The sequence below is a fragment of the Odocoileus virginianus genome, chromosome 15 (assembly GCF_023699985.2).
Source record: "Odocoileus virginianus isolate 20LAN1187 ecotype Illinois chromosome 15, Ovbor_1.2, whole genome shotgun sequence".
Lineage (NCBI taxonomy): Eukaryota > Metazoa > Chordata > Mammalia > Artiodactyla > Cervidae > Odocoileus > Odocoileus virginianus.
Genome location: NC_069688.1, coordinates 51,640,188 through 51,652,239, shown reverse-complemented (window position 1 = coordinate 51,652,239; position 12,052 = coordinate 51,640,188). Strand labels below are relative to the sequence as shown.

The 12,052-nt window shown below is 46.8% G+C and overlaps 1 protein-coding gene across 1 annotated transcript in view; it reads left to right on the top strand.

Annotated features, from left to right (window-relative positions):
- MATN2 (matrilin 2) overlaps window positions 1-12,052 on the top strand; it is a 169,292-nt gene that overhangs the window by 11,279 nt on the left and 145,961 nt on the right. The window contains 1 exon segment of the mRNA XM_070477357.1: window positions 2,932-3,102. Within this exon segment, the coding sequence (XP_070333458.1) occupies window positions 2,958-3,102 (145 nt within the window). The 5' untranslated portion in view covers window positions 2,932-2,957.

Here is a 12,052-nt window from a genome sequence, read left to right as displayed (position 1 = left end):
AGATCTCCTTATTATCCCCAGTTTAAAGATGAGGACACTGTGGCAGAGAGAGGTAAAGTAACTTGCTCGGGGTTAGACAACCAGAAATGTTTAGTTGTGTTTATTCTTTTTTAAAAAAAATTTATTTATTTATTGCTGCACTGGGTCTTGGTTGCTGCTCTCGGGCTTTCTCTAGTTGTGGTGCGCTTTCTCCAGTTGCACCCTTTGTTTCTGGTGCATGGACTTCCCATTGCCCTGTGTGGTGGCTTCTTTTGTTGCAGATCGCAGGCTCTAGGGCGTTTGGGCTTCAGTAGTTGCTCAGCTTTCAGGCTTAGTTGTCCCTCGGTAAGTGGAATCTTCCCACATCAGGGATCGAACCCGTGTCTCCTGAATTGGCAGGCAGATTCTTAACCACTGGACCACCAGGGAAGTCCAGTTCTGTTTATTCTCAACTCCCTATCCCTCACATATCTCCAGGGCCTTTTGGTAAGCAATGGTGACTTGAAAATGCAAACACCTCTTGAAATCCACAGTAAACCCAAGCCACAGGAAATGGTGTTTGTTTTTTGAAAATGATAATTATCACCACAACGTGTTCTAAATGTTTGGATTTAATTGCCGATGTGTCGGGATGGACGTGGACCCTTGAGAGCATGTTGTATATATTTTGAAAGAAACAAACGTGGACTTTGCACATACAGGAAGAGGAGATTATCACTAAAATAATAAATCACATATAAATGATGTAATACACTTAGAATTGATAAAACCAAGGAAACTTGAAATAAACAGTAGGTTTAGGATCAGAGAAAGAGGGAAAATCTTTTAAGTTTTCTTCCTTTTCTAAAAAGGAATCTTACAGGTTAGGCTATGAAAAGGGACCAGTTAGTAAAGAGCTTTATTTTATTTAGAAGGGGTGGGCAGTAGTTATCCATAATGAACTAGCAATATTCTGGAGCTTCAGCCCTTTATCACCTGCATGTGAAAGTAAGTAAAAGTGAAGTCGCTCAGTCGTGTCCGACTCTTTGCGACCCCATGGACTGTAGCCTACCACGCTCCTCCATCCATGGGCTTTTCCAGGCAAGAGTACTACCTTAGGTAAATTATTTAACTTCTTTACTTACTTTAAGAATTAAATGGCTTAATACATTTTAAGCACTTGGCTCAATGCCTGGCACATAGTAAGCACTGAATAAACATCTGCTATTTTTAATGGAGTCTTAAGGCAGAGTGAAAAGTGAGCTAGTGAAACACAGCAAGTGTGAAAAACTGTGGTCTTTGAAGGTCGACAGGCCTAGGTTCATCTCCAGGTCAATTCCTGAAAGCAGTTTGCTGAACAAACAGTTCACTGAATTATTAAGGTTGTTGTTGTTTTTTTTCCCACATTTTGGGAAGTGATCCCTGCCCTTGTCCTGTCCTAGTCCCACCTCTGACGGTGAAACAGCTATGGCCTTTCATGAATTGGCTTCTGGGGACTTGGCTTGCAGCTAGCCAAGTTTTCTGTTAATTGGTGAATTGGTAAATTAGCCGCTTACCCTGGGTTTGAATCCCTTCTTTGCTACGAGGCTGGGTGGCCTTGGTCAAGTTACTAAACTTCTCTGAGCCTCAGTTTCCTCAACTCTAAAAAAGCAGAAACAGTAATTCTGATTGCCGCAAGATATGTATGAGGATTAGATGAAATCAACTGGGTGAAAAGGCCAAGCACAAGATGAGATCTTAGTAAAGAAACTTTACAGGCAGATGATCTTCCTTAAATGTTGTTCCTCCTTAAATATTCCCTCCTCCCCACTAATTTGTGTAAATTAATAAATTGCTTATGACATTCATCTGAATGAATCGACTGAAACTAGAAGAAAAACAATTTAAACCTAGTCCCAGGACATTGCCTTCTCTGTGAGGGTTTGCCAGACAGAAGAGTCCATATCATTCACCACATGGTAAGTGCCTTTCCCATCCCACGTGAGGCATTGAGACTGGCCAGCCTGGGAAAGCCTGGATCTGATCACGTCACTTCCCTGCTCAGAATCTTTCCTCTAGACCCTGTAACAGCAGCTACCCTGCAGGACCAGCACAGAAAACGGTTCAAGTCTGGTCAAGAGTGTGCTACTCCGATTGAAACTGTCTTGCCTCAGTGGATATCTGAAACTCAACTCAGGGCTAAAATTCTTTCTGCATCTGAGAGCTTCTTGCTCAACATTGCACTGGATCCTGTTCTTCTCTGGTCTCCTAACACTTTTGCTTGCTTGCTTGTCCTCACCTCCCCACATGTGCCAGACACTACCCTGAATGCATCAGTTACATGGGTGAAGTCACTCAATTAGCTAATATTATCCCATATTCCCACATGGCATAGGGAGGTTAAGTAGCTTGCCCAAGGTCACACACAGCAAGTGTCAGAGTCAGAATCCAGAGCCCGGCAGTCTGGTGCCAGAGTTCAAGCCTTTAACCACTGAACCACGCTCCCTCTTAATAGACGCATGTGGGAGGCAGGGAGGCTGGGAGGCTAAGTCATATTAACTTATGCAGCTGTATGTGAATTCCTTGGGAAACATACAGATTAATTCCTGCTATCCGCCGTTATTAGACTAAGAAAATATTGTTACTTGGACTCCTTGGGTGGCGTTTTCCCTTTTTCAAATCCAGGATATAGAATGTGACTACGAATAGTTGAAAATAAATTTGATTGAAAAGAAACTTCAGGGTAGATTTTTTTTTCCCCCAAGTTTTCTGTTCAGTCTTATCGTGACCAAAGTGGCGAAAAATTCCAACTATGCACGCCCTGCTCAGGCCATTCAAGAGCCTACCAGTGGGGTCTGAGGGTCACACACACAAATGGCATTTTAAGTACCAGCGGCACGTCTGATTGGGGAAAGGCAGGGGGCGGGAGGGTGTGTGGGGCTCAGAGCCCCGGAAGCCTCACCCAGCCCTCTTCTCCCGTTGTGTTTGTTACAGCCTAGCCCCTCTTCCTCTTCTTGAAGATGGAAAAGATGCTGGTGGGCTGCTTTCTGCTGCTCTTCGGACCGACCCTGCTCCTCCCTGCTGAGGCCAGGGAGCGGCGGCCTCCTCCCAGGTCCATCTCCAGAGGGAGACACGCTCGGACCCACCCTCAGACGGCCCTCCTGGGTGAGTGACGGGTGGGTGGGGGGCTCCGCCCCAGAAACAGGCCGAGGTGGTCCAGGGCGGGCCTCCAATGGGGGCGGGGCCCGCCCCCGCCCTGGGTGCCCGCTTTGGATGTGCTGGGGGAGAGGGCATCTCATTGGCAGGGAGTCGGCCTGAGTTGAGGATGTGGTTGTACGTTGGTTTTCAAGTGAAATGAAAACCTCTTCTATTGCAAAACTTTCCATTTAATCTGAAGCTCCTGACTTTTTTCCAGTAAGCAAGGGCGTGGGTTTTCATCTGAAAAGGTCCTGGTTGGACTCACCCGGACAAGGGTGTTGTGAGAATGTTTTCTTGGGTCTGTCTGCGGATCTGTGTTGATGATGCTTCCCTACCTGGCACCTTGGGAAGAAGAGCAGGTTTGTGGAAGGTGGAAGCTGGCACGAAAGAGAGATGGAATCAGGAGATTAGAAATATAAGATGTCAGAGGTCTGTGTTTCTCTCCCAGTGAACGTGTTTCCTTCAGGTGGAGTTTTTTCTTTCTCCAAGAGAAAGGAAAGATCCTGAAAACACGTAGGATATAGAGGAATGGGCCTGGTTCTGAACGTGGGCTCTGGAAGGCCGAGGATGCAGGGGTCACAGGAAGGCTGGTCAGTGGCAAAACGGTGGTTTTGGCATAGACCTGGCTTCATAGACCTGGCCCTGATGCTGACCAAGTGGGAACAGTTAGGCCACGTAACCTCTCTGAGGTTCAGTCTCCTCATCCATAAAATGGGAATGTTAACGCTGATCTTTGTGAGAAGAAGGCATGGTAATGAATATATGTGAATTATAGGTACACAGTGAATGAAAGCTTTCCCACAACCATCATTCCATGAAGTTGTTCTCAAAAACTGTGGGGTGTTTTTTTTTTTTTTTTGCTACATGGACAGAGGATGAGATGGTTGGATGGCATCACCGACTCAATGGACATGAGTTTGGGTAGGCCCCGGGAGTTGGTGATGGACAGAGAGGCCTGGTGTGCTGCAGCTCACGGGGTGGCAAAGAGTTGGACATGATTGACTGAACTGAACTGATGCAGGATCTTAGTTCCCCAACCAGAGATCTAATTTGTGCCCATGTAGTGAAATAAGGAGTCTTATCCACTGGCCCTCCAGAGAAGTCCCTCCAGAACTGTGTTTCATATTTGTATCTTGTTGGCCAGCCCCTAAAATCTGACCCCCTCTGAAGACAACTGAGAGAACTATCGCGTGTCTGGTTGCCTCAGCATCTGAAATGACAAGAGACCAGAGGAACCAGAAGCTCTGTTCTGGGAGATCAGAATCTTTACGGTGCTCTAAGCGATGACCCCAAGGATGCTGGGCCCTTCATGTCTTTAGTCTCCTGAGAATCTGTTTCCATAGTCACATGAACATATGATTTCTGCAAATGTGGAAAGGACTGGGGGACGTTTAGTATACTGATTAAAGGGCTTTTTAAAAATGTTTCAAGATGATAAACATATGTCATCATATGATAAACATATCTATATATCATCTATCTATCTATAAAGAGAGATGGCAGAGGTGTGTGGGTGTGTGAGAGGGAGAGAGAGAGAGCTAAAAATGCCTGATTCCTAGATCAACAGCAGTGATTATACAGTTGGGTTTCTAACGGGGCTGTTTTTGGAATGGGCCACCCCATACTTAGCCAAAAGAGCATACATGCGCCTCTTGGTATTAGCTATCTCTGCCCCGACTCCCTGCCTCTCTCTCTTCCCCCCACACATACTTTCTGATACACACACATGCATAGACACACACACTCACACACTCTCACCTCCCCCCCCCACACAGACACTGGGCCTCCCCTAGTGGTCAGCATTCACTGCTCTCTCCTTTGACTTGAGCTCTGGCTCTGAAAGAGAAACCTCCTGGTCTTCGCAGGTAAGAGATCCTGTTTTGCTCAGGGCATCAACCCCAAGTCTATCATCTTCCCCCTCTGCTTTTCTGATTTTGCAGGAGAATGTGTCCGGGACAAAGAGGGGGTAGGATATGGCACACTTCTGCCCCCCAAGGAATGGCGTGTCCACTCCCTGATGTGCGGGAGGGCAGCTTGACTTGGGAACATGGGGAGTGAGTGTGGACCATGAAACTGAAGGTAAACACCACCGTTCTGGCCTGGATTCTCTAGTGCCATCTGCTTTCGGTCTACCTTTGACAGCGAACAAAGATGGAGAAGTCGTGCTCCTTGGAGTCCTTGCCCTGACTGCTTTTTTGATGGCTGGATTGGTGAGACCCACTGCATGGTGTATCCCACCAATTACTTGCTTGCATGACTGTCTCTGAATGTTTAACAGAGTAGAAGCAGAATTGTTTCTTAGGCTAAATTTTCATTTGAATTTTCTGATTAAAAAAAACCATTTATATTTATGTCTAAATTCAAGTGAGAGGCCGGGTAACAACTTGAGCCTATTAAAAAAATAATACAGATATTTTTCTGCCTTCCTATAGATGTTTGCATGTCACTCAAGTGGTAGTCCATGATGTGTGTCCAGGAGGGCTTGCCTTCTACTTCATTCATTTATCTGGAATTTCTGCTCTGTGCCAGACATGAAGAGGTTAAAGTGCAACCAAGAAGTACACATGCAGTGGGGAAGACACGTGTGAAAATGCCATTAACTTGGTGGAATCTGTGTGCAAAAGTAGAGGCGTAGCTAAGTTATAGCTCTACTCTGCCTGTTGTTGGCTCAGTTTAAGAAAGTGGTTCTCAAACTTTTGGGTCTCAGGACGTTTGTACACTCACAAATTACTGAGGATCCCAAAGAGCTTTTGTTTTTGTGGGTTAAGTCTACTGAGGTTTACTGGATCAGAAATCGAAATGGAGGGACTTCCTTGGTGGTTCAGTGGTTAAGAATCCACCTGTTGGGCTTTCCTGGTGGCTCAGTAAAGAATATGCCTGCCAGTGCCTCAAGGCAGGAGACTCGGGTTCAGTCCCTGGGTCAGAAAGATCCCCTGGAGAAGGAAATGGCAAACCACTCTAGTATTCTTGCCTGGGAAATTCCATGGACAGAGGAGCCTGGTGGGCTCCAGTCCATGAGGTCTTGCACAAGAGTCAGACATGACTTAGAGACTGGCATGGATGCATGGGTGAGTACTCAGTTGTGTCCAACTCTTTGCCACAACAACAAAAAAGAATCCACCTGCCAATGCAGGGGATAGAGGTTCAATCCCTGGTCTCGGAAGATTCCACATGTCGAGGAGCAACACGTGCTGTAACTACTGAGCCTGAACTCTAGAGCCCGGTAACCACAACTAGTGGGCCAACACTCTGCAACAAGAGAAGCCACCACAGTGAGAAGCCCACACACTGCAGTGAAGACCCAGTGCAGCCAAAAATAATAAATAAAATTTAAAAGCGAAATTGAAAAGGAAAACTATAAAAATATTAATTAATTTAAAAATAACAGTAATAAACACACAGGGCTTCCCTGGTGGCTCAGCTGGTAAAGAATCCGCCTGCAGTGTGGGAGACCTGGGTTTGATCCCTGGGTTAGGAAGGTCCCCTGGAGAAGGGAAAGGCTACCCATTCCAGTATTCTGGCCTGGAGAATTCCATGGACTATATATAGTCCATGGGGTCACAAAGAGTCGGACATGACTGAGCGACTTTCACTTCACTTCAGTAAACACAAAACCTGATGCATAATGCAAATTAAAATATTTGTATAATAATATTTTCAAAATAAAAATATTATGAGAAGAATGGAGGATTTCACATTTTTGCAGTCTGCTTAATGTCTAGCTTAATTAAAGACACCTGGATTCTCATTTCTCATCCATTCAGTCTGTTATGAAATACTGTTTGGGTTGTGTTACTTGAAGAAAATATGGCCTCACACAGGTATGTAGTCAGAAAAAGGAGGAACTTAATCATAATAGCCATTTATATGAGTATGGGTATTCTTTGACATGACACCAGAACTAGACAAATAATAGTTTCTTCAAGATTAATAGTAGTGTGGACTCTAAAACCACCTCAGTGTACATTTTGAACTATATACACACGTAAGAGAGAGTATAAAAGGCAAACATTAGTGTTGTTACAAAAATAGTTTTAATTTCATGGACCCTCTGGTGGGGGCCCCCAAACCCCACTTTGATAATGGCTGGTTTAGGGGAGCATTCCCAGGGGAAGTTGGGACCACGTGAAGCTGGGAGATGCGCTGCCAGGAAAGCCGTGAGGATGGAGCATGGAGGTGGGGGCTGGCAAGGCCATCAGGACTGCCGTGTCTGTAAGGCAAGTGGTCTGAGCTGGAGACGAGCCCAGAGGAGGTGGGAACCAGGCAACTTAGGACCCTGGGGACACCAACGAAAAGTCTGGGCTTCCTGCTGAGGAGGTGGGAGCCCTGGAGGCCGTGAAACTGGCCACAGTGGTGATCACTGCTGATTCCCTTTCCACCCACTGTGCCACCTGGGCAGCCTAAGCCGGTGTGCTGTGTGTGTGAGTGTCCGCCTCTTGGAGACCCCGTGGACTGCAGCCCACCAGGCGCCTCTGTCCATGGGAGTCTCCAGGCAAGAATACTGGAGTGGGTTGCCATGCCCTTCTCCAGGGGATCTTCCCAACCCAGGGATCGAACCTGGGTCTCCCACAGGGCAGGCAGACCCTTTACCGTCTGAGCCACCAGGGAAACCCAGGGTTCCTGGGCTATACGCAAAGCCTAAGCTCATGGAAGCTGTTAGATTCTTCCCTCTGCACCTCTCCTGCCTCAGTGGCACCTGTCCCCTCCTAGACTCCTTCCTAAGTTCCCTTCAGGGTGCTGCTAACTGGAAGTCATGTTGCTCCCCACTCCTAATTACCGCCTGCTCTGCATCTGCACACTTTTCTCTTAATTGTATCACAGTCATATGGGGATGGAGCTGTCACCAGGGCCACCAGTGGGGGCATATCAACCTTTCTGGAAACCTTAGTCCTCCTTGCCCAAGTCCCACTGTATTGGTGATGCCCCTCACTCTTGGAATGAGAGTACATGCAAACCGTCCATGCACGTCCACTGCTGGCTCCCCCGTTTTGTTTGTCTTTTACGAGGTCCTGTTGACATGTGCTGTCTTTTCTAAATTTACCAAGCTCGCTCATTTTATTTCCACTAACTAACCTTGAAAGCTTTTCCTTTCCCTGCAATAGACTCCCCTTTCGGATCAATGGCGCCCGCAAAGAATTCGTGCTTGTGATTTAAATGAGCACATTGTGACAACAGGACAATAGATTCAAGAAGTGAAAGGTGGTGCCCCAGAGTGTGTTGGAGCCGGAATAGTGGGAGCTGACTTCCCATCCCCTCAACTCTGCTAGGAAAAATTCTAGAGGTGTTCAGGGGGTAAAGGTCATGGAAGTTAATAACATTTCTTCCAAACAGTTAATTCACTACTTAAAAATAACCTAATGAAGACAATCGAAGAACTCACAGTATACAGCCCCAGATTCTGTTCCTGGGAAGGCATAGTATGTTACTAGGCATTTATTTCCAATTTTGCATACATCTCTAATTAAACCTGATCTCAGAACATCAGAAAAAATGAAATGTTTCAAACAAGGAGCTGAAGCCTAAATTAGCAATGTGACCGAAGGAACTGGCTGGCCTAGGGAATTAAGTGTAAGAATGCCCTACCCTGTGTTGCCAATGGAGGTTCTTGCCTGGGTTGATAATTATTAACATTTTCAAGCATTGGCTGCCAGTAAATGAATTTCCACATCCTGAAACAATCCCCTTAATTGACATTTGTTGGCACCCTCAGTGAGGGAAGAAAAGTAGATGCCAGAAGCTATCTGAACTTTTGGCTTCTGGAAGGACAGACCCATTGTTGCCACCAGTCTTAACATGCCCTGAAGCCACTCTGTCACAGATACAACTTTTGTCTCCTTCCGTGAGCTTTCTGGGGCTTTGTTCACCCTCTTCTACCTGGAGTATTTTTCCTTTGTTATTGTTGTTCAGTCAGTCAGTTATATCTGACTCTTTGTGACCCCATGGACTGCAGCACACCAGGCTTCCCTGTCCTTCACTATGCCCAGGAGCTTGCTCAAACTCATGTCCATTGAGTCGGTGATGCCATCCAATCATCTCATCCTCTGTCATCCCCTTCTCCTCCTGCCTTCAATCTTTCCCATCATCAGGGCCTTTTCTAATGAGTCGGCTCTTTTCTTTGGGTAAGGCTTATTATCACCCTTGGAGAAGGAAATGGCAACCCATTCCAGTACTCTTGCCTGGAAAATCCTGTGGATGGAGGAGCCTGGTAGGCTAGAGGACATGGGGTCGCAAAGAATAGGACACAACTGAGTGACTTCACTTTCACTTTCACTATTGTCAGGCAAGGGCATACTAAATGCCACCTCCTCCCCCTGCCAGCCAGGCAGGACCCTCCCATCCCGGGATGGGCCACAAGCACTCAGATCCTCTGCCAAGGTGTCAACTCAGTTTGCTTTATATTCTGAGGGGTAAAATGGCACCTGCCAAGGATTCCTAGTCTGGTTATTTTTGTACTTGCCCTGTTTTTAGCATCAGCTTGTAAACCCTTGAAGGAAGGGACCGTTTTTCATGTCTCATGACTCCTCTGGAGGTACGATCACTTACTGAGACCTTGCTGTCAGTAGGGACAGGCCCGCTCACTAGATCTATGTAAAAAAGACAAAACACTGCAAGGTGGTGATAGGTTTATCTCATTTTCAGATGAGGAAGCCCAAGAGAAGAGAAGTAAAGCGATTTGGTAAATCTGTTAAGGCTTCTGAAAGTTTAAGTCGCTCAGTCGTGTTTGACTCTTTGTGACCCCGTAGACTGTAGCCCGCCAGGCTCTCTGTCCATGGGCTTCTCCAGACCAGAATACTGGAGTGGGTAGCCGTTCCCTTCTCCAGGGGATCTTCCCAACCCAGGGCTGGAACCCAGGTCTCCTGCATTGCAGGCAGATTCTTTACCCTCTGAGCCACCAGGGAAGCCCAAGATACCACAGTGGGTAGCCATTCCCTTCTCCAGCGGATCTTCCTGACCCAGGAATCCAACCGGGTCTCCTGCATTGGCAGGTGGATTCTTTACCAGTTGAGCTACACACTTCTGAAAACCCAGAATGAAAAGTTGTCCTTCCCAACCCCACCCCACTCCGCAAGAGGATGCGTGGCTGAGGGGTTGTGTGTTTGAGCAGAGAAATACTCGAGCTTGCTTGCTCCCTGACCAGGAGTTTTGAGCAGACCACGAGATGCCCATCAGTCTTTGGAGGTGTTGCTGCTACTGCAGGTCACACCGGGGTCGCTGACCTCAAGCCCCCTCTTTGGTCCCGCCTAGGGCGGAAGCTCTGCGGTTGTTGGACCGCCGAGAGGATGAGGCATACAGATGGCTGATTTCATCCTTCTGTCCATGGTTGCAGTCTCTTAGCACGTGACTCCGAGAAAGCTGCTTTTTCCTCTCCAGTGTATTCACCTATAGAGGGAGGTGACTGGAGTCAGGGATCTTACATGTCTCATCTGGGGCGTGGTGACATCACCTATTCCCGCCTTCTCGTTGTCCCTTCTCTGGCTCCCGGTGAACCTCCTCTCCCCGCCACCCCCGATGTGATTTTTGGCTTTCTTTCCTTCTCTCCGGATGAGAGGGAGAAGTCTTAAGATAGAAGGGATGGGGCAGTGGAATCAGGCAGGGGGTTGGTAGCGGGTAGGGTGCGCAGTAAGATCCGGGAAACTGAACACTGGTCCTCACGCCTAATTGCCTCTCAGAAACTCTGAAAGACTCATTGCACACAGACCTCTGGTTCCCAGGACCGGAGTGTTTGATTCAGTAGGCCTGGGTTGGGGCTTGAGAAGTTGCCATTTCTGGAGACTTCAGTTTAAAAATCTTTGCAGAGGAGAAATCTAGGAGTTGGGGTGGGGATGGGCAGGAGGAAAGGATCTTAGTAAGAGATGCTAAGCATGAACCAGAGAGACAGTGCAGGATGAATAACATTTGCTGAGAAAATTGCAGCTGCAGTGTGTAAGCGAACTGGGTCGACTCTTTCTGCAGCTTTGAATAAGCTGCTAGCATTTTCCTACCCAGGGGGAGTTAGCAAAGGTGGGGAGCCTCAAGCCTCTTATAGCATAGTGATTAGCACACATCTAAAGAAGTCAGTGTCTGGCGTGTGTCTTTATCATCAGAACTGGTTATAAAAATGAAGGTTGATGCATAGAGCTGATCAAATTGTTTTCAAGTATAGCAAAGACTTAAAGAAGACTAACCCCTTTGAAGTGAGATCACACCCTTTGTCAGTCTCCCGCTGTGCGTCCTCTGGGACAGAGTCAGGGCCCAATTATGGATGGGATGGAGGGACTGTCATGGCGGCTGCTCAGTCCAGACGCAGAAAGCACATCTCCTCTCCTCGCTCTCAGCCTGTTTTTTGTATAAAGCAACATCTCTGTTATCATTCAGTCATTATAAACTATATGAAATGAATTCTTCATTCCTATCTTGTGATTAATACCGAGAAGCTCCAAAAAGAATAGTATCTGACTTAAGCCACAGGCTTAAAAACTTTCCTAGCCAATGAATACATAACTTGACTTTCTTCTACAGAGTCTCTCACCTTCTCTTCTCTAGTAAACTCTGTCCCCTTCCTTTTCTGTAACTCTGTAACTCTCCTTCTCCATTCCCATCCCTCCCTCATTTCCTTCTTCAGTTGCAGGATGTTTGATCCTCAGCTTGCCCATGTGTTTGGCACCTGCAGTGTGTATGTGTGGGTGTCCTTTCAGTAGGTGAGTGGGTGACATAGCCACTTTTTCTTTTCTCCTCTTTGATGGCTGCTGCTCATGGGGGCAAGGCATATAGCCTTACCCTTCCAGAGACAATCATGTCCCAGGTTTCCCTACCAGATGACAATAAAAACAACATTAATGATGGCTGCCCCTTTTGGGAGAGCATCTACTATGTGCTAGGCAGTTCACCCTTCCCTCTATATGATATTAATATTATTATCCCCATTTTACAGATGAAG